Consider the following 21737-nt stretch of genomic DNA (forward strand, 5'->3'; position numbering starts at 1 on the left):
TAATACACCCAAACGTGTCCTGGTCACTGGTCTTGCCTGCCCTTACAGTGTCACAAGAGCAGCGGACTTTAATTTTGAAAAGCGGCGAACGTCTTCTTATTTGTGTCATTTCTACGCGCCGGAAGTGGGTAGAAAGGCGGATATCCGCTGGCCAAAATCCTGCTGTGTAATCTTGTTGGTGTTGAACGCCGCACTAGAGAAGACGCACAAACAAAGATTAATCATGCCAGATTATTTGGGAACGGAACAACGCAAAGTGAAAGAGGAGGAGAAGGACGACGGCCCAATCAGAGGTACTGTGTTTAAAAATGATTAAAGTAACTTGTTAAGTGGAAAACATGTTTGGATATTCGCTGCTTGCTAAGTGGCTAGCTAGCTGAATAAGCCGCGCTATACGCGCGCTACCGACACGGTAACGTTAGCAACACGACGGCGCACGTCCAACATCTCCGTGTGTATATCTACGTTCCGTGACCCAGCTCATCGTTTATTTATCTACACTGCTGGGACACTCCTCATATGCAATGCTCGTTTTTTGCCGATGTTCCCGTTTACAGACGTCTAACTGTAGTAGACGGTAGCCGAGCGAGCTCCACCTATGAGCAGTATGTCAACAGGCCTTTATAACAGACCTGATATGTGGTGTCCTCTTACAGCTCTGGATGAAGGTGATATCGCTCTTCTGAAGACCTACGTGAGTACCCATGTCTTTGAAGACTGATTAGGTTTTGACGACTGACAATCCTGCTAGTTACTCAAGAAATGTAATTTTTAATTTGCTGGTATCTCATAGTGTGAATCTCTTAAAGGGTACATAAGATACAAGATGTATACACATTTGTTAATAAACAGGGCCAGAGCACCTATTCCCGTCAGATCAAACAGGTGGAGGATGACATCCAGCAGCTTCTCAAGAAGATAAATGAGCTCACAGGTATGTGTGATGGCACTGCAGAGATCTATTCTCTGTCAACTGGATTACTCCATTATGTGGCGCTTGATGTCTTGCAGTACTGAAGTGTCATTTGGTGTGACTGTAGGTATAAAAGAGTCGGATACAGGATTGGCTCCTCCTGCATTATGGGATTTAGCAGCAGACAAGCAGACGCTGCAGAGCGAACAGCCTCTACAGGTGGCCAGGTATATGGTCAAAAGAATAGTTCATCAAATTAATAATATAAACACATTTGTTACCACATTATGGGAAGACTGATTGTGTGACAAAGCAAAGATTAAACAACTTTTATCCTATAAACGCTGTCTGTTGACATTTAGATGCACTAAGATAATCAACGCTGATTCTGAAGACCCAAAGTACATCATCAATGTGAAGCAGTTTGCCAAGTTTGTGGTGGACCTGAGTGATCAAGTCGCTCCCACTGACATCGAGGAGGGAATGAGAGTCGGGTAAGTAGGAACAGACGCCAGCCCTCTCCCTCGTCTGCGCAGACGCCAGCCCTCTCCCTCGCAGTAATATTGTTGCCTGCTTTCTTCTTCTTGTTCTCCTAGTGTTGACAGAAATAAGTATCAGATCCACATTCCACTCCCACCCAAAATAGATCCTACTGTAACAATGATGCAGGTGAGGAATGACTTCCATTTAAAGCATGCATAATATATAGCATAATATTGTAATGTATAGCTTAACTTTAGTAAAACTGCTGCCTTTGTGAGTACTGTAAATTTAAATGTCTTGTGTGTAGCAGTCTGCTGACCTGAAGAGCTGTAGTCTAGACCCAAGGGGGCATATCATAGTTGCTTACTCTAAGTCTAAATAAATCTTCATTTCTGAATAGGTAGAGGAGAAGCCAGATGTGACCTACAGTGATGTTGGAGGCTGTAAGGAGCAAATCGAGAAGCTGAGAGAAGTGGTGGAGACCCCTCTGCTCCATGTAACTCAGACGCACCACCAGCCTGACTATGCTAAACATGCCTTTAACCAACATGGCCTCTGGTCTGCCTAGTTACACCTGGGTCTCTCTGTCCCCACCCCAGCCGGAGCGCTTCGTCAACCTGGGCATCGAGCCTCCCAAGGGAGTGTTGCTGTTCGGACCTCCGGGCACAGGGAAGACTCTGTGCGCTCGTGCCGTGGCCAACCGCACGGACGCCTGCTTCATCAGGGTCATCGGCTCTGAGCTGGTTCAGAAGTACGTGGGAGAGGTGAGTTTCCGGCGTACCCACGAGGAGACCGTGCCTGTTGCCTGTTTGTCAGGAAACGTCTCATAAATGGGGCTTTGTGTTTGTCATCAGGGCGCTAGGATGGTGAGAGAGCTGTTTGAGATGGCCCGCACCAAGAAGGCTTGCCTCATCTTCTTTGATGAAATTGATGCCATTGGAGGTACTGTCTCCTGTTCAGCAGCACCCCCTTAATCACAGCTCTACTGTAAATGCCAATGAGGGGCATTGAAATCCAAATATAACCATGAACCATATTTTCTTGACTATAGAGCGCACCTCAATATAAGCCGCACCTACCAAGTAAAAACAAAAATGGAAAATGTTGCATAAGCCGCATTGAACTGAATACAGTGAGTCCCTGCTTAATGACGGGCGACCGACTTTTTAAAATTGTGTGCGGAGGAGCAGTGGCAGCACTGTGGAGTGACGTAGAGTGTTGTGTATGATAAGCTGAGGCAGCGCAGCCTCCACCGCAGCCCATCTCGGCAACGTGATCGCTCTTTCTCACGCTGTACGCACAAGAACATTGTTAGTTTTTTTCTATACTGTATTTATGATCAAAGTGTATCTAAATCTAGGGTCACGCTTAACGACGAAAACTGTTTTACGACGGACTATTCAGTCTCTAACCCCATCGTTAAGCGGGGACTCACTGTACATTTAACTGACTGATCAGTTTCTGAACGGTGCACCCCTGATCTGGCTGTAATTGTGCAGGTGCCCGTTTTGACGATGGAGCTGGTGGAGACAACGAGGTGCAGAGGACCATGTTGGAGCTGATCAACCAGCTGGACGGCTTCGACCCCAGAGGGAATATTAAGGTCCTCATGGCTACGAACCGACCCGACACCCTGGACCCGGCTCTCATGAGACCAGGCCGACTGGACCGCAAGATTGAGTTCAGTCTGCCTGACTTGGAAGTGAGTCTGGTCTGAATGCGAACCCACCATAGCTGAGCATAAATGACTGAATGAGCGCTACAGTGGTCAGTTTTGTAGTATTTTACTGCCACCTATTGGCGACACAAGAACACTACAGTGATAATCCTCCAAAAATATTTCAGGCAGTATTTACAGTGGTTTAAATTGGTTGTAGGATGTTCTTGTTAAAATGCCTTACAAAACATGACCTCTCAAAGTTCATGCGTTCAGAGAAAAATTATACAATATTGACTTAAATCCTCCACAAAGCCTTTAAGAGTGCTTTAAATGCTGAATCACATATGCTATTAAGGTCACTGGAATCCTTGGATATTCCTTCAGTATTCGGATAGAACACAGCCTGTTGAAACCAAAGCAGTTCTACAAAACGTGACTGCTTTGTTCTCGTTTACAGGGTCGTACCCACATCTTTAAGATCCATGCTCGCTCCATGAGTGTGGAGAGAGACATTCGCTTCGAACTTTTGGCCCGCCTCTGTCCCAACAGCACAGGTACCTCACACATCCTCAAACCCACCCCTGGGTGTGAAAGCTGATTTGCCCCAGTCCCACAACCAGGCCAAACAGAACCGAACCAGAAGGCCTCAGCAGTGACCCGGTGTCTGGGGTGGCCTCATCCATTCACTGTAACTGTTCCTCACCAGGTGCTGAGATCCGGAGTGTGTGCACGGAGGCTGGAATGTTCGCCATCAGAGCTCGGAGAAAAATCGCCACGGAGAAAGACTTCCTGGAGGCTGTGAATAAAGTCATCAAGTCCTACGCCAAGTTCAGTGCTACCCCAAGATACATGACCTACAACTAACCCAGTTTCCCACGCCCTGAATCCTGTCTGTTTTCTTTAGTGTTACCAGTAATGAATAAACATAAATATACCAACATTAAGTGACCTTTAGTAGAATTGGCAGTATTTCTTCACAAGCTCCGCCAGACGCTTAAGCTCCGTGGCCCCAGGACGGCAGGTGCATGTTTAGTAGTGGAGGATCTGGAATGTGTTGACTTTCTCCCGTTGAGCTGAGGGCGAGGGTGCGATGGTGTTCAGAACCATTGCTGTGACCTTGACTATGCTAACTAAACATTAGCCAGGTTTCAGCTCACAGCCCTCACGACATATGTATCGTAAATATAGGCCGCTTGTACAGCTGGTTTTTTGGTGCAATATTTAAGGACAAGCTAGTGCTGTCAATTCCAGGTGCCGCGATTAAAAGTCCTCACCAGAATTTTGCTCAAGCTTGCTAGATTTTCTAATTAGCAATCCAGGTAAAATTAGTGGAATCAACACAATCCAGGAAGCCTGAGCAAAATCCTGGTGAGGACTTTTAATCGTGGCACCAGGAATTGACAGCACTAAGCAAAACACTTAATCAAAGAGCAACACTGCTTCTATTCTCAACGGCGGATCATGCAGCATGCAAACACACCTCACTGAGACCATTCAGGTGTTTCATCTTTAGCCCTACTTTAATCAGTAATTTCCTAAATCATGATTTGTCTTGCATTTTTCGCCTAATAGATGTTAATAAGAAAAGTCATTTATGTCCTATAAAGGCAATTGACATGCTTTAGATTGATATGAAGAGATATTAAAAATTGTAGTGAACTACACAAGGTTTCCAGAGAAACAGGATGATTTGGAGGACATTTTCAGAGGTTGTTCAGCAGCTATGAAATATATATATATATATATATATATATTACACACACACACACACACACACACACACACAAAATATTAGCTCTAGCCTATATACTGCCCTCAAACCCATTAGCTGAGTGAACTAGATATACAAAATTTTACAAAAAAAATAGAACAATTTTCTAATTTGAATGTCTGATTTTATTATACAAAATAAATCCATAAATTATTACATAAGGTAAAGTGCCATTGTTTTAATGGCTTTGGTCTTCATTTCTAGACAGGATAAACTCTGAAAACAAACATGAGGTTCATAACGGTAACAGTTTTTAAAATATTCCGTCAACATATTTTAATGTTTATACATTACCCAGACCCAGAGGAGAGGCCATTCATCATATGCCTCCATCAACATACAGTTGATACTGCATGTTATACAATCAACACACTTTCATGAGCAATGTAGAAAAATATAAACTAGATATTGTCAGCAACTTTGATTCAACATTCCAGAAAGTAAAAAAAAACATTTCAACAGTGGAAAACAGCAGTAATCTGTATTTGATTACAGTGTCATCACGTCTTCAGGCTCAGGAGGGAAACAAAGTGTTTGGACATTTGTGACCTAAATCACACATTGAAAAATGTGTCAAGAAACGTACAATTACAGCAATACAGTCAAAACTGTTGTGATGGTTTTCACAGGATACTGCTGAAACAAAGGCAGTCATCTTATTCAATAACTAAAGTACCTACAATTTAAACATTATCGCCGTTCAGATAAATTCGAACACCAAGAGTTTGTTTTCATTATTGACAATTCATCTTGTTGAAAAAACGCTTGCAGAAAACCAAGAAATTATAAGTTAAAATCTAACATTTATCTTGGCAACACTCATATCAAATGACATTTAAAAAAGCAATGTTACTAAAGACCTGATACACAGTGAGTTGCTACTCGTTAATTGCACTTCAGGATGTCAAGCAAATTGTGTAGTTGTGTGATACATCTGCACAGTAAAGGCTAGTTTGTGTAATTTGGTGACCGAGATTGTGTCTAGTAGAGAAGGTGCTGATTGTGTCTCAGTCTGAGAGGTGACCTGAAAGAGACACATCAGGTTAAAGGTCACCGCACCTGTCGTGTTTCTCTCAGTCACGCATGTTGAGATGGATGAATGCTTGGCAGACTCTGGCCGGTTAGCACAGCCGTCAGTGCTGTAGCGCAGACTCCACACACCGTAGAACATCAACTATAAAGAGTTTATGTACTGTGCTCCAGAAGCACTATAGCTACATATGATTCAAACAAACATGTGTTTCTGACCCCACTGATGTGCTGGTTACGCTGTTAATAGTTTGTGGTTCACCTGGTGAACGGCATTCACAGTTAATTAAACATCTAACTGTGGCAGCTAAATTAGTAGAAAAATAATTTCAGAAACCACTTGAGTGTTAGACAGGCATGGGACACTTAGTCACTGTTATTTTCATTTGTTTACTGTATCAAGTTCCCTGTGGACGTTTAGCACAGCAGTCAGTGCTACAGCGCCTGTGGGAACTTGATATAGGGACAGGGCTTTCTATAGCCTTACAACATCCTTCAAAAAAAAAAAAAAAGCGAAAGTAGCAACACCAGACATCTTTACATCTTTACGTATTCTACCTACAAAGCCTCACGGTCAGTCCTGGTACATATGCTCTTTGTTCACTGGTTGGCGGGGCAGTTGAGCAAGGCCTCCCTCTGCTGGCAGTGCAGTACAGCATCATGAATTGTGGGGAAAATGAGATCTGGGGTCGCGGCACCACTGAAGAACTGCATAGTGTTGAGCTCAGAAAGCAGGGTTCCTGTAGAGGAAAAGCAAACGAGCACAGAGCACTTACAACACCCTCACTAGTCATACACGTCAGCTGACAGTTCTGGATGAGCTACTGTGAAGAATAGTTACTTTATGTGTGTGTGTGTGTGTGTGTGTGTGTGTGTGTGTGTGTGTATACACATCTCAAATGTAAATCGGAACAAAGCCAACACTTACTGCTGCAGCCAGCTATGACAATTTTCACATTGATGACTGCAAATTCCTTAATAACCTGCAAAAATACATACTCAGTTTGCTGTGGTCCAAGTGTATAGTAACACATTCATGCCAAAATCGAAACGTAATCACAACAGCAGAAAAATTGAAACATAAAAACAAAATGCCGATTTCATATCTACTTTGAAAAGTAGTGCTGTGATTCCACGATGACTGCAGTGATTGACGGGTAGGACTCACACTGATGTGTGTTGTGTTTTGTTTGTTTTGGCTTGATCAGAGCACCGCACAGTGGAACATAATGTAGTTGTGAGCTGATCGCATTTCAGCATGATTTGCATTCAGGTCTGACACGAATTCAGCATTTAATTCAATGCAAACACTAATTGACATTGTTTTCTGTTAAGAGAACGAGTGATGTTAAATCAATACAATGGATCTTTTGCTTCCCGTTTTGCTGTGTTCTGCAGGTCACCGTATAGACTCGTGTCTCGTGTGCTCACAGCATCTCTCTGTGCCCTCCTGCATCACCACACACGTGACATGCTGCCTTGATAAAGTTTTAAGGTGGACTGGGTTCAATTCTGTCTAATTCAGCGTTTTGTCCCATGTGCCGTTTTACAGTATGAAAACAGTATAATGGAGATTTAGATGTGTGTATCTGCACACAAGGGCTAAAAGTGATGCGTTTGCTTACTGCTTTAATAGCTTTAGCTCCCACTGAGTCTATGAAGTTCACAGGGGTGAAGTCCAGTATGATGGAGTGGGTGGAGCAGAGCAGCTGGGGGTTAAGTGCTTCCTCTTCCTCCATCTCCTCCAGCTGCCCGTTCTTCTGCGTGACTTCCTGCTTCTGGGTCTCCAGCAGTTCATGAGTCACGCCCAGCTCCATGTCCTGTTATCAAACAGAGTGGAATCAGACTTGGGGTCAAATCAGACTCAGGGTCAAATCAAGAGTGCAGACTCGTCGAATGAGACCCCACTGTCATGCAGATGGCGAATCTCTAATCAACTCAGTTATAGCTTGATCCATACACAGGTATCTGTTACTGTTATTCAATATCGTTATTTATCAAATATTGTTATTGATAGAGTTGATTTCAAAAAGCCATTTAGCAAGACAAGAGCCATTTTGCAACACAAGAGCATGTAACCCATCTGAGAGGAAACGCCCAGTCCAGACCTGCTTCCAGCCTTCAGGAGCCCAGGAGAGCATGCGTACCAGTTTGGCCACGGCGTCCCGTGTCTGTCCCGAGCTCTGTCCCGTTCCTCTCTGCTTCTTCATTTGCTTCTGTTGCTCTTTTCTCTCGGCCAGCAGCCGTGTCGGGTCCACCCCAGTCTGGAGGTACATGTGTGGAATAAGAGAGGTCATGTTTCATTACAAAATACTGGACTTTGTGATTATAAACCTGACAAATATTTGCACTTCGGGGGTCCAAACGGCAGGTCACATGACCAGATCTCTATAATGTTCTCTATAATAATCACTAGTGTAGCAACGGTTTCCTGTAACTTTATCATATGACAGCACAGAGGCAAACACACAGCAACCCTGAAGCACATTTATCCCCCATCTTACCCAGTTAAAGCAGAGATGAAGCACACCTGACGCCTACCTTCTCTTTGAGGGTGCTCACATACAGCTCACTGTTTGCAAAATAGATTGAGGAATTCAACTGGAAAATCTTAATCCCTGAACACTCAGTGGCCTAAAGAACAAAGGAATTAGAAACACAAGGGTTAAGACTGCAAAAGTCTCCCCAATATCACAAACATTGTTCTGCAATGAAAAAACATTTGGATTATGACATGACGATTCTACCATTTCACTGCAGTATTACCTCTTCATACTCATCGATGTCGCAGTACAGCCCCGTGTCGGGGACATGTCCAAGAACAACACTCTTGGGTCTAGAAGGAAGGATCAGTTTTAAGAGAAATGTTTTCTTCAACAAGATAAATGTTTTCTTCAATATGAGAAGTGTCCTCTAACACGTTTTCATAATATAAAGTTACAAAACACCCTGAATCTGATTCATAGGTCACACTTCTCTACGGGAAAATGACAGATGGACAGATAAACAGATGAGATGAAATGAAGAAAAAACAAGTTACAGGACACCTAAAAACGTCTTAGAATTTTGTTAAACATCAACATGTCTAACAATGATTTAAATATCAGACTGGGGTTACTTAAAATACATTAATAAAACCTTAATTAATTGGTTTTTGGGGGGGGTGATATGTTGCTTTAATCTGTCACTGACAGGTCAGTGCATTTCATTATGCTGGTGCGGTTGGACCTTGGCCCGGTTACCTCTGTGTTCTGTAGATGACGGTCACTATGGCGAACGCCATGGCCACCAGCAGCCCGTAGTCCAGGCCCAGCAGAACCGAGGCCACAAAAGACACCACCCAAACCGCCTCAGGAGGAGAAAGACAGCATTCAAAACCACACCCACAACCACCACTACACCTACACATGAGGACAAACTCAACAGGTGAAGCCAGGATAGGCCACACCCCTTTGACATTTCATATTTATTTGATAAAATATTTATAGCAGAAAAAACATAAGAAAGCCTGTACTGCATTCGCCTATATTTGAACACTGATTTAATATTCCCGTTTTACATTTCCCCACTGTAACCTGGGTTGTCTTACTTATCAGAGTCTTTCCCTCTCTCTCTTTCACTCTCACTGTGCAATATTTCTGTGATGTGGTCATCTGGACACTTAACTCCAAGTCTTGGTAGTATTCATACATGTACTAACGCTCACTGAGGTCTCCTACAGTTCATTATCTGAACATTTTAAACTAAGAATAAAGGGTGGAATGTTATTAGGCTAGTTAGTTTAGCAGCTACATACAACTGTAAAATGCATGACAATCAGAAATGCAGCTACGCCTGCAGCTAAAAGGCATTCTGAGGTTAGCGCGACCAGAGCGATAAACAGACACCTGATAGATGTGAGCTGCTCCAAGAGGTCACAGGAGAATATATTTAGAATATAGAATATGAGGGTCACGTTACATCACAGGGAACTGCGGCTGTAGCTCAGTAGACCAGCCACACTGCGGTGGTCTGTAAATCTCACCAGTTCGATTTTGCTGGTCTTCCACAAGGCAGGTATGTCCCTCACTTGTTTGAACATGCCCAGCAGATTCACCATGATGACAGCAGCCAGCACAGTCTGGGGAACGAGACACGGACATGGAATGAAGCTGAGCAGCTTTGTGTTCTGTCTGTAAAACCCAACAGCGCTCCATGGATGTTGAGAGAGTGGCCGGACACCCATCCTGAGCATCGGTTTACTGAATCAGTTTAATCAGTCACGCCTGCCATCTTAACGCTGATATGACACACGTATGCTAAACGTGGGACTCCATCAGAGCTGCGTAGACATCCTTCCTGCTCCTGAGGGGCGTGGCTTCATCTTACCTGCGGCAGGGGTTGGAAAACGAAGCCGATGGCCACTATTACCAGGAGAACGAGCAGGGAGGCCAAGAACCCAGCGATCTGCACACACAACGCACAAGCGCTTCCTTAACTTCTCTTTATGGCTTTACAACAGCAATGAATCCACTATCAGGAGTAATGAGAAGAACACATGCTACCTTAAACAAAACACAGGGAGATAAGGAGCCCTAATGAATCACTATACACGCCTCTGTCTAGGAAACAGACCATTAAAGAAGATAGCCAGAACAGCAGTGAATCAAGAACTGTGTGTGTGTGTGTGTGTGTGTGTACCTGCGTCTTCCCCCCTGTGCTCTCCTGTACCAAACTGCGAGACATTGAGCAGGTAACGGCAAAGGTGTGGAAAAAGGAACTGATGAAGTTACACAAACCCAGTGCAATCAGCTCCTGCCACCAAACACACACACACACGGTAATTTAATAAAACATCAACTTATAATAACACTAATATAAAACTAACATTAAAAAAAAAAGATATCGATATCTTATGAGATGGCGACAACGACCTAGGCTTGATTGGTTTGGCTTCAGGCTTGACTCAAATTCTTTTACGCATAATTAACATTAACTTGATTCCACATACAGAAAAGAGCCCTGCCCTCAACACAACAAAAGGTGTATGAGGTCATGTGGACCAAACCAAACAAACAAACAAACAACAAACCCCAAGAGACGAGAGGCTGTGTTTCCTCCGAGAACTGACGCATAGTGTCCTGATAAAACCTTTAAACATTGTTTGGGATTTTATACAGCATCTCTAGATCTCCCTGCTATCCCGATATCACAGAAACGGTCTGACGTGTTACCTGGTTTCCGTCCACACTGTATCCATACTTGAGAGCAAAGATTTTTGCTAAGGAGATTCCAATAGAGAAGCCCACAATTGCAATAGCGATGGCGTCTGTGAGCAGGTTAGGCAGGATGGAAAAGTCTGGGAGTTTGGGAGCAAGCAGTCTGAGGGGAGGAAGACAGGAAGTGTCATTCCTGAAAGACTTGGATTAAAGCAGAGACATATCGAGGGACCCACAGTCCTGAGCAGACCTACCCTGTAGGGATCTCCCCCACCACCGCAACACTGTAGTTCTCAAACAGAGAGAGGCCATACGAGACCCCAGTCGAGACGATCACCTTAAAAACATTGGGGATGTTTACATCTGGCACAGCAGAGAAGATATCAAACATACTGTATGTGTACAATATTACAACTGCTAGACACACAGAATGGTTATCAGCATCGATTTAGTAATCAACCCCATAAAAAAAAAAATTATATTACCACTATGATCTCCCCGGGGATGGGTATGGGCAGTTTGTTTTTAAAACGTTCGTTGACGACTTTCACACCGTAGAGAAAAACTATGCACACAAGTCCCACGATGAGAGTGGCGACGTTGGTGTCTGTGATCTTTCTGCAGACAGCAATGACACTCTGCAAGAACAACGCAAACACGACGGGAAGAACAGACAATGGAATAAAAATACACACTGCATGGAACGTTGACCTCTAAGAACAAACAAGTTAGGCATCAAAGTAAATAAGTCAGGGCCGGCGCCAGAACATATACAGTGAGGGGACGTCAGAAAATTTCGGGGGGGCGAACGTAAGTTGTTTGTTGAGTGGGGGGTGGCGTGTAACGATTGATGAGCGGCCGAGGGTGTGCCATATGTAGCGATTGCTGTAAAATAAATGGGTCTTATTATTTACATTGAGGGGGCGGGACACCTCGCCTGAGGGGGCGACGCCCCATTTCCCCCCCCCCCCCCCCCCCCCCCATGGCGCCGGCCCTGAAATAAGTTAAATAAAGAGACAAATAATTAGAATAAAAAGTGTGAAGCACACACAGAATTTGATGTGTATTACCTCTGAAAGGGTTAACGTACACAGCGTTAGACAGCTGTTTTAAGCTATGGCTCTGTGGCCACGTGCTAATAAAACTCTAGCTGCTCTGTACACACAGGAGTGAAGGTTAAACCCACAGGAAGAGTTATGAAACCAACCAACACCATATACAGCTCACCGAAAAGGAGGCAGACAAGGTTACGTTTCAGAACATCTAGCTGGAATGTGGAGGGTTTGAGGAGCTCACTCACGTAGACGACGGACAGCAGCCCACTGAAACGCTGGGTTTTGACCCCAAGGAGATACTTCAGCTGGGAGACAAAGACGTGCACGGCGGCGGCCGTGGTGAAGCCCCGTACCAGCGGCTCGCTCAGGTAGATGGCCACAAAACCAAATCGCAGGAAGCCCAGTACCAGCTGCAAAGAGACACAACACCACCTGCTGGGACTACTTTCACACACACGACACCTGGGACTACTTTCACGCACACGACACCTGGGACTACTTTCACGCACACGACACCTGGGACTACTTTCACGCACACGAGATGAGGTTCTACACACAACAGATGAGCTTCTACACATGTAGGTTCATCTATACATAACATGAGGTTCTCCCATCTCCAGCACCACATCAGACTTCCAGAAGATATTCTGGAATCTCAAGATGTGATACATTGTGGTACATTTGTCCTAATTACAATAAAATGTTCATTACTTTAACTTGTAAACAGTTCTCCATGTAGAAAACCTTCCACCCTGCAGAACAGCACCACAGGTGGCTAATGGACCAACAGCTAAATAAAATAATGCCCTATAATATTCTAGAATATGCAAATTCATACTAAAAGTGCAATTGTTGACGAGCACAAAGTTTTGAGGCTATTGAATGATTTGATTGGCTGCTGTACCTGAATGATCCCCACTAGTGTTGTGAGGACCACGGCAACTTCTACCCTCTTGGCGTCTCGACTGATCACTTGCTCGGTTATGTTGGTGCCGTTCAGAGGAAACATGGAGTCAGGAACTTCTCTCACCACCACTCCCCCGATCATCAGGCTGATCACGGCAAACGTACCTGGAAGGGGGAAGCCAAAAAAAACCTAGGATTAAATCTGGGATTAGTACATCACCTGTATGGAGTTTGAACCAGTCAATATGGAGTACGCAGGTGTATAATCTAGCTAAGCACATGGCAAAGTGCCATCAGTGCTGACATTTCAGAATATTCTTATAATGTGATTCATGTCTCCAAGAGAAACTGCACAGGCAACGGCCACAACCCTGAACCAACAAGGAACATTCAGGAACGGTCAGGGTCCATCGGCTCTTAATGTACTTTGGTACATTTCCCAGGAATGGTTGGACCAAAAGGAGAAATGCACACCCATACATACAGGGCAAAATGGATCTTTTCTTTGTCTCATCCCATATGTGGATTCAGCTACTCCTCATCATGGTATGAAGAAAAACATGGAAACGACGACACACTGAGCAGTGAACATCTCTCCGCTCCAGTTCTCATTCAGGAGATAAAGACGACCACGGTTACTGGGACACTTGGCACCCACCATGGAAATCAGCCCCCGAGCGCCGGCACCCAGAGGGGGAGAGTGTTTGTCTTCCTGCTGATCAGGTTTTCACTGCGGACGCTGACAGAGTGAGAGGTCTTTACCCTTTAATCTGCTTCCATTCTCAGCTAAGGTCTGACCTGCTGTCAAACACCAGTCCTCTTGGTTATTGTTACAAGGAACAGCATGCGTCACAGTACTTTCCATGGAGTACAATGGAAAAAATGCAAACATACAATCCTGTTAGTGCATTTGTACAGGCATGAGCAAAAATGAGCTCCAATTAAGTTAAATTCTCCTCCAGTACATACCCATTGTTATGGCAACAAACCCATTTAATTTAATTACTGAGCTTGCCACCACATTTCAAGAGAGGCTTCACAAGACAGGTCTGAGCATTCTACTGCTTCTACAGACTGTAACTACATAATGAATATGCATAATACAATAGCTGGAAAAGGTTCCTTTGTGGACAGAGTGGTCATTGATTTTAGAATCAAACTGATAGCTTGTCAGATGGGGCGACTTCTAGCCAATGACAATAGGCAATAATGCTCTGTGATATGCTGATCAATCAAAGTCTCAACATTCTTTTAGGTAGGATCAATCAACTGAGATTTCCGAAGTCCAGCTGCAGAGAGAGCCCCTTACACTCCACACTGCCACTAGAGTCCAGTGTTTACTGAATGTGCCTGTTTGTGTGATGGATGATGTACAGAGGATCACCTATTGATATATGTCTGGAGGTACCAAACAGGGTGTAGAGAACAACCGGGTAGAAAGAAGAATACAGGCCAGTAACTGGTGGGACAGCAGCCAGCATCGCATAGGCAAGACCTAGAGGGGAATGAGAGAGAGAGAGAAATGGGGAGGACAGAAGACAGATGTTCAGGCAACACACATTACATATACAATTAATAAGTTAATCAAACAGATGAAAACTCTTGCCATCATAGTTTGTTGCTGACCTTGAGGCAGTTGCATGACACCTGTGCTGAGACCAGACACTACGTCCCCAAACAGGTACTCCTTGACAGGATAAGATGGTAACCATGTCAAGATGGGCAGGAGACCCAGGACAACTGACTTTGCTCTTTCTGATGAACATCTGGGTGGAGAAGGACATCTTACTTAATTAGAGCTGCTGAATATCACCAAACAATCCCTACTGTGTCAACGGCAGTTACGTTTCCAAAAGCAATTCACAATTCAGCATGACTGCGGATAATCACATTTAGTAACAATGAAGTATAATTACTTGGTGAATAATTAAGGGTAAACCATAAACCGTAGTTCCAGAAAAGCTTACAAATGCCACAAACGAGTGGTGGCTTACTGCGGAGGGGAAAGGCAGCTAGCAGGGCCTCACCTGAAGTGTTCAGCGACTCTCTGCTTGGCAGTCTTGGGTGTCCTTTCCTTCCTATGCAGAAGCCTGGAGCTGATGTAGCCCTCGTCGAACACGGGCCGCTCCACCCGGTACACCAGGGTGGAGCACCTCTCCTCCGCAGTACTTACGTCGAGTTCCATAACAACAGAGAGGCGTCATGCGTGACGATTAGGCCTACAGACGGATACGAATACAAGCACCCTGTGTCTTCTACTCTCCCTGTTTTCACTTGCTGTGAAAGGAGAGATGAACCAAAACTCTGATCATAGAGGCAGAAATCTCCATATATTCAGCACCAGTTAAATCAAACAGAAGTAACAGACTCATCCAGTACAACAGTCACACAACACGTTTTTTTTGTTTGCTTTTACACCTTGCTGGTGTACACAGTGGAAGTCTATAGTTCATGTAGTTTGACTTAAACATCTTCTACCCTTGGATCACCAGACATTTTCCGACCACAGTTTCCTGGATATCTGTGGTTGGCAGTCCACTCCCTAACCAGCAGTGACATTCATAACCCCCAGCACCAGGCCAGTGCCTGATAAACCTGTACGGCCCACACCCCTCCGCCACACTGGGGGCTACAGTCTGTTCATCACGTCTTAATTCTCACTTTAAGACCAAGTCTAATAAAGTGGCCACTAGATGTCGGTCAGTGGTCTGCGCTTCCACTGATCACGGCTGACGAGTTTATTCTGACCGGCACCGCCGGACACGAGTGAGGACATCTCAGAATCACGACCCCTCCGTCTCCGTTAATCCTCCGGTCTACACGGAGACCAAAGTAACGAAAAACGGTTATGCACCCCGTAACGAGCCCGTCGGATACATTTTGACAGCCCGCTTTGCTCTTTACCGTCTGCCAGGTCAAGATAATGGGGGGTAACGACCTTTTCACATGTCAGAGGTCGTTAATACGAGTCTGGCAGGACCTGCGACAGACCAGACGGACCACGTAAACGTTTTTATTACTGAATGTCCGTCTTCTTGTGAGTACACGAGTACGAGAGGAGAGAAAAATCACGTTACACATCCCATCTGTTACAGAGCGGGGCTGAAAGTCACGTTAAACGACACCTGGGCAAGAGTTTCGGCCAGGAACCATGACGAACGGAAAGGACAGGCACAGACGACAGACAGAAACGACATATAGAGACGACAGACAGAAACGACAGACAGAAATGACAAGTCACTGTGAGGTAGCAGCAAGCGGCGGAACATCCGTGATGACGTAGGGAGCTCAACGCCAGCGCGTTCTCTCAACTCGTGTTAACCGGTCTGGAGACCAGAGTGAAAACCCCACCTACACTTAATACAGGAGACGTCTGACTAGATGGACAATGAAGTAAATACTTTTAAAAGCCCATATTTAAACATGTTAAGCTACATCCATGTGGACTGTGTTAGACCAAAAACACATGTACATGCAGGGGCAGCTAGTTATAACCCGACTGTTTATCTTGTTGTTTAATAAAGAAGGGAACCAAAATCATGCCTTACCTCTGTCAGGGATGTAACTCACGGAGGAAGCTGAATTCAGTGGTTATCTGGGGTTAGATAGGTGTAGTAACAGCGCGTCAGGTCGCTAGCTGCTTATACATTAACAGCAGTGCGCCCTCTTACGGCGAGGCAGGTGAACATGCGAATTGACGCAATCAGGCGTTGATAAGTATACGTACACCTTAGCGTCATTCGTCCAAGTGTTTTCTGGGATATGTAGTTTTTCAAGTATGAGGAACCAAAATTCGGAAGGAGCAACCTACTGGAAAACTAGATTCAAAATTAGTCAGAAGCCAGGAAGCGTGTAATTGTCATGATCTGCTTAAGAAATGTTTAATGGCTTTATTTAATTTTCTATGATATTCTTTAATAATATTCTAATAATAAATTGTATTACACAAATATGACAGGCCTATACATTGGCGGTAAAACAGTGGGTTTATCCCAGCAATCAAATGTGGTCGGAAATTAAGTGAGAATGCAGACTAAGGGTCACGTGTCATATGAATGGCTGCAGACGATGAAGCACATGGTTCTGAATGTGATGACTGTAGCCTACTATCTAGGAGGCATTCAGTGAACAGATGGCAAAGCACTAAGTCGCTGTTTGATAAGAGCGTCTGCTAAATGCCCTAAATGTAAATGAAAACTGAAAAATGATAAAGACAAAATGAAAAAAGAACCCATTAAGATTAGCAGTAACAAATACATTTTTACCAGTCTCCGTTGAGTTTTTTTGTTAATTTTTGCTTTCACTTCATAAGTTTGTTGCTGTTTAAAAATGAAAAGTGTAATAATTTGCATTACTTATTTATTCCCAAACCAGCAGATGTCAGCCACACTAACTTTTCTTTTTCATATTCTACTTTATTTCTTGAGTAATGACACTGGGTCCATGTTTGCTGGGATTTCCTGCTGTCTGTAAGCTTTTGTTCAGCCTCTGACATGCAGTGGACAGTCGCTGATTTCTAAATGCTGTAAGTGTAAATGTATTTCATTATGATGTGCTGAAGGTCACATCTCAGCAAGACTAAAGCAGTGAACTGGAACCTCACCTTTCTTCCTTTTCTTGGTGTGTGTGTGTGTGTGTGTGTGTGTGTGTGTGCAGGAGTCCCCACCAGCACAGGTGGCTGCTTCACTCTAACTCCAGATTCAGGATGAATAGAGAACACACACTCCTCCTGCTGTACAGGACACACACACACACACACACACACACACACACCTTCTGCTACACTGGGGACAGTTTCAAGGCTATCATACAGAAGTAAGCTTTGCCCAGCCCTCCAGAGGCAAAGGGTGACCTATCTGTCCAGAAAATATAGGAATTCCAAAAGGTGCATGGAGAAGATATTTAACACAGCTCTAAATAGCAGCTCTGGTACAAGACCTCTCTCTCTCTCTTAAATAGGGTGTAGTGACTAAACTGTGCACTAATGTTGGGGTATCTAAATATTTCTGTGAATTATGATATGCACATGACACAATGGTGACCTTTCTGTGTAGCATCATATTGATTTGTAATTGTTCTGATCATCATTATTGGGATGATAAAAAGTTCAGAATTGAGCATACAGATGTTACAGATCATAAATCTATTAATTAATGCAGTGGCTTCACTGGTATTATTAAAACATATTTGGCCACTCAGTGATAGAGGAGAAGTCTTAGTTGTCATGGATACATCATAATGGTAGTGGACAAGTCTTAGTGGTAGTGGGGAAGCCTTGGTAGTCATGGATAAGTCATAGTAGTTGTGGATACATCTTAGTGGTAGTGGGGAAGTAGTTGAGTTCAGATCATGTTGATATTAGGACTTAAAAAAAATACACACACACAAGTACTTACACACACATACACAAACATGTGTGTTTTTATTATTACAATTTCAGCCTGTAAACTCCTGATGTATTTTGTCTTGTTCCAAAATAGCAGATCACATGTTGAAGATATTTAAAGCTTACTCAACAATTGTTCTTGTTCTTGGGTAATTGTATGCCATCACTTGAAAATGGTTCTACCTAAGATAACCTAAACTTACACATCAACAGAGTAAACTATTAAAATAAGTAAAATTATTAGAAAACAGAGAAACTCTGTTTCTTTCTCACTGGTCATTTAAACCACAGGTTTTAATGTGTATTCTTGGGATGTTCAATCAATGTGAGGTTTATATTACTTACACATACAGTAAGCTACATCTGTGTTGTTGGCACCAATATAAATTATAAATTCTATAAAATTTGTCTCTATACAAAAATGTTATTATTTTGTTCTGAGAACCCAACTATAATAATCAAAACATAACCTTATAACCTTCTCAGGCACATCAGATGAAGCTTGTGAAAATGCTTTCTTGACCAATTCTTACAGTGACTTTGGCTTGATAAAGGCTGTACAGAGAAAACCCAACAAATTATGAAACAAAAGGAAACAACAGAAAGACAAGTGAAGAGAAAACTGTAGATGAAGAGTTGTGGACTTCATCCCTAAAAGAGGAGTTGGGCTCATTCAAACAACTACAGTTCATCTCTGACCTTTACAAAGAGCCGAGAATGTTAGAAAAGAAGAACAACAAAAAAGTTCTATTAACATTTTATTGCCATCTGGTTATCTATGCATCCTGATTATCTTTGTGATTTTTGATTAAAATATAGAGTACATGAGGGTAATTCAGTATGATTTCATGTAATTCAGTGTGATTTAGTGTAATTCAGTGCGACAGTGTAAAACAGTGTGATTTAGTGTATCTCAGTGGTTTGGACTAATGGGATTGTACACTCAGGAGACATATGCTAATTCAAACCCAAAGCTGTCTCTGCTGAAAACTGAAGAGCAATGTGAGGTGTGAACACCATATTTACGAATCTAGTTTGCAACATCAATGCTAATGTTTTAAAGCATTTTTTAAAGAACACTTGAGCCAAATTATTTTTACACTCAAAGACAAAAAGAGAAAAAAAACGTTTCGGAGGCTGACATGGACTCTGTAATCAGCAAACAAACACTTCAGTGTGATCCAGTCATAACTAATCAATAAGGAAAACATAACTTCTGCCAATCATTTTGCATGTGCAGCATATAGAAGGGTAGTGTGTCTAAGGGGGCGTGTCTTTGCTGGGAGGAACTTGGAGAAAGGTTTGGAAAGAGGTCAGGGGATTGAAGAGAGGGTAATGTCTGGTGGAGTTGTTGTCCCAGGGCTGGAGATCTGATGCCCTGTCTGTGTCTGTCTGTCTAAACGTTTCTGGTAATTTCACCACTTCACCTCTCAATGCAAAGAAAACATGGCATAACCAAACTGGTCAGCTGAAACTCTATAATATTAAATAAAAGCACAAATACGTCTTACAAATATTTTAGAATTACAGCTTTTGCATGTGACTAGTGTTTGTGCATGATATCATATTAGACAGGTTTGTAATAACCAGAGAAAAACATGTTTTGTCACCACATAATGTGGTCCAGAGAGGGTAAAGAGATTCAGACTTACTAATGACGGTAATGACAAGTCACCAAACACATCGCAGCTGACTGCACTAACATGATTCATACAAGATAGCTAGACAATACAGCGCTAACAGTGAATCTCGTAAATGTATATAGCGGGCTGAGTAACCGTTTCTCTTGTAGGGGACCATATGGCCTACATGTTTAAAAATAATAACAATATAAACCTCTTATGCCCAAATAAATCCACACATTCTATAGACATCAAAATCATGGTTTATTAATGCACTGTCAGGAGTAGCACAGTCTGTGAGCAGGTGTTTCTTAAGGGTCAGTTTGCTTTGTGGTAACTCAGCTAATACTAGTTAGCCAGCTAGTGGGTAGATCTGCACACCTACTGTTTGCAGCGGGTTGGTGTTTGATAGACAATGTAAGCGATCAGTGTTTAGGGTTGAGTGTGATGTGGTGTTTGATGAGACGCCACTAAAGGATTAGGACCAGCTACTGTGTACATCACTGAATTGAGAGTAACCACTCATAAATGTGGCACATTGATCTGAAATGAAACCTCCCAATCACAGAAATGCTTTACAAATCATTCACTTAGTTCTTGTAACAGACTACATGTGCTGCAGATCACAGTGAAAAATGCAGTTTTGTCCATTAAAGCTTGTCTACTGCATATTGAAGTTTCCATCTTGCCTAGGGGACAAACTTTCCATACAATGTGTAATTCAGAAAAATTTGGTTTAATTAATTAATTTATTCAATTTAATTAGGTTTAGCTCTGAAAAATTACACTGAAGAAGTCAAAATTAGATTTTCCTTACTGTTGTGTTTTTGCTTCAACCCTAAGCTCATATAATTTATAATCTTTTATCTTAACCTAATCAAAAAATAACTTACATGGAAAAACAAAATAAATTTTAACATTTGTAGTCTGCTTTATATAGATCCTCTGACTTAACAAAGGCAACCTAGGAAACATTAAAAGAGGAATGAAATGGCACTTTTGTTTATCTGTGATGATTTCTGTCCTATCAGATGTCGAGTGTCTGTAGGACCAGTTAGACAGGAGGAGCACAAGCTCATTCTGTCCCTGACAGCGTGAAAGAAACTACATACATTGCTGAAGAGGCTTGATACTGGAAACCATGACGACGGCCCAGGAGCCTGAGCGGTTCTGTAAAGGTTTGCGGATCTGTTTTGCCCCGGCATCTGGATTTCCACAGGAAACATCTCTGGAACAAGAAAGGGGTCCAGACAAGGCAGACCCAAAGGCATTGTGGGAATTGCTCCTTTCCCAGGTTCCTTTGCGGCCCATGCTGACTCAGCCCTGGGAGGCAGGAGGCAGAGTGACTGAGGTCCTCAGGCCATAGTCTCTTTCCCAGGGAGCCTCCTGTCGTTGAACGTGTGCATGTTGATCACCTCCTCTGTTTTGACGATGGCGGGCGGCTGCGGCTTCTGCTTGAGACGCTGCTGGCACTTCAGGGACAAGGTGAGCTCATCCACAATGGCACTGCAGAAAGAACGCTGGATACATGGAGAAGAGGGAGAGAGAGGGAGACAGAGAGAGAGGGGGAAAGAGTGGGAGAGAGAGTGGGTGAGAGGGGGGAGAGAAAGAGAGAGTGGGAGAAAAAGAGAGGGAGAGAGAGGGAGAGAGAGAAAGAGAGAGGGAAAGAGTGAGGGAGAGAGAGAGATGGAGAGGGCTTCCACATTAAACACAA

At 43.3% G+C, this 21737-nt stretch overlaps 3 protein-coding genes and 1 long non-coding RNA gene across 5 annotated transcripts in view; 2 read left to right on the forward strand and 2 right to left on the reverse strand.

Annotated features, from left to right (window-relative positions):
- Nucleotides 1-125: 125 nt before the first annotated feature.
- On the forward strand, nt 126-4000 carry psmc2 (proteasome 26S subunit, ATPase 2). Its single transcript, XM_077005441.1, has 12 exons — nt 126-293; nt 657-694; nt 853-934; nt 1041-1140; nt 1276-1407; nt 1510-1582; nt 1797-1892; nt 1996-2160; nt 2251-2338; nt 2896-3098; nt 3514-3610; nt 3763-4000. The coding sequence occupies exons 1-12, from the start codon at nt 224-226 to the stop codon at nt 3918-3920; spliced, it is 1302 nt and encodes a 433-aa protein (XP_076861556.1). The 5' UTR covers nt 126-223; the 3' UTR covers nt 3921-4000.
- A 1294-nt stretch (nt 4001-5294) lies between these two features.
- slc26a5 (solute carrier family 26 member 5) lies at nt 5295-16687 on the reverse strand. Of its 2 annotated transcripts, none has more exons than XM_077005439.1 (19): nt 16564-16687; nt 15043-15292; nt 14642-14781; nt 14400-14510; nt 13014-13180; nt 12355-12519; nt 11540-11692; nt 11309-11391; nt 11070-11217; nt 10537-10650; nt 10225-10302; nt 9881-9976; nt 9099-9205; nt 8623-8692; nt 8398-8490; nt 8004-8120; nt 7482-7676; nt 6785-6839; nt 5295-6596 (listed from the first exon to the last, which is right to left on the reverse strand). In XM_077005439.1, the coding sequence occupies exons 2-19, from the start codon at nt 15198-15200 to the stop codon at nt 6457-6459; spliced, it is 2190 nt and encodes a 729-aa protein (XP_076861554.1). In that variant the 5' UTR covers nt 15201-15292; nt 16564-16687; the 3' UTR covers nt 5295-6456. The 2 variants fall into 2 exon arrangements, with proteins under 2 accessions (XP_076861554.1, XP_076861555.1); XM_077005440.1 differs by having other exon boundaries at nt 15043-15183; nt 16564-16667.
- Nucleotides 16084-18706, forward strand: LOC143514370 (uncharacterized). The gene is made up of 3 exons (XR_013130848.1): nt 16084-16408; nt 17443-17540; nt 17672-18706. It is a non-coding gene; the product is annotated as an uncharacterized LOC143514370 (long non-coding RNA).
- The window catches only part of LOC143514362 (glutamate receptor ionotropic, kainate 2-like), a 60247-nt gene continuing 56932 nt past the window's right edge, over nt 18423-21737 (reverse strand). Inside the window, exon 16 of the mRNA XM_077005434.1 lies at nt 18423-21543. Within this exon, the coding sequence (XP_076861549.1) occupies nt 21379-21543 (165 nt within the window). The 3' untranslated portion in view covers nt 18423-21378. The remainder of the gene's footprint in view (nt 21544-21737) is intronic.

The sequence above is a fragment of the Brachyhypopomus gauderio genome, chromosome 5, assembly GCF_052324685.1.
Source record: "Brachyhypopomus gauderio isolate BG-103 chromosome 5, BGAUD_0.2, whole genome shotgun sequence".
Lineage (NCBI taxonomy): Eukaryota > Metazoa > Chordata > Actinopteri > Gymnotiformes > Hypopomidae > Brachyhypopomus > Brachyhypopomus gauderio.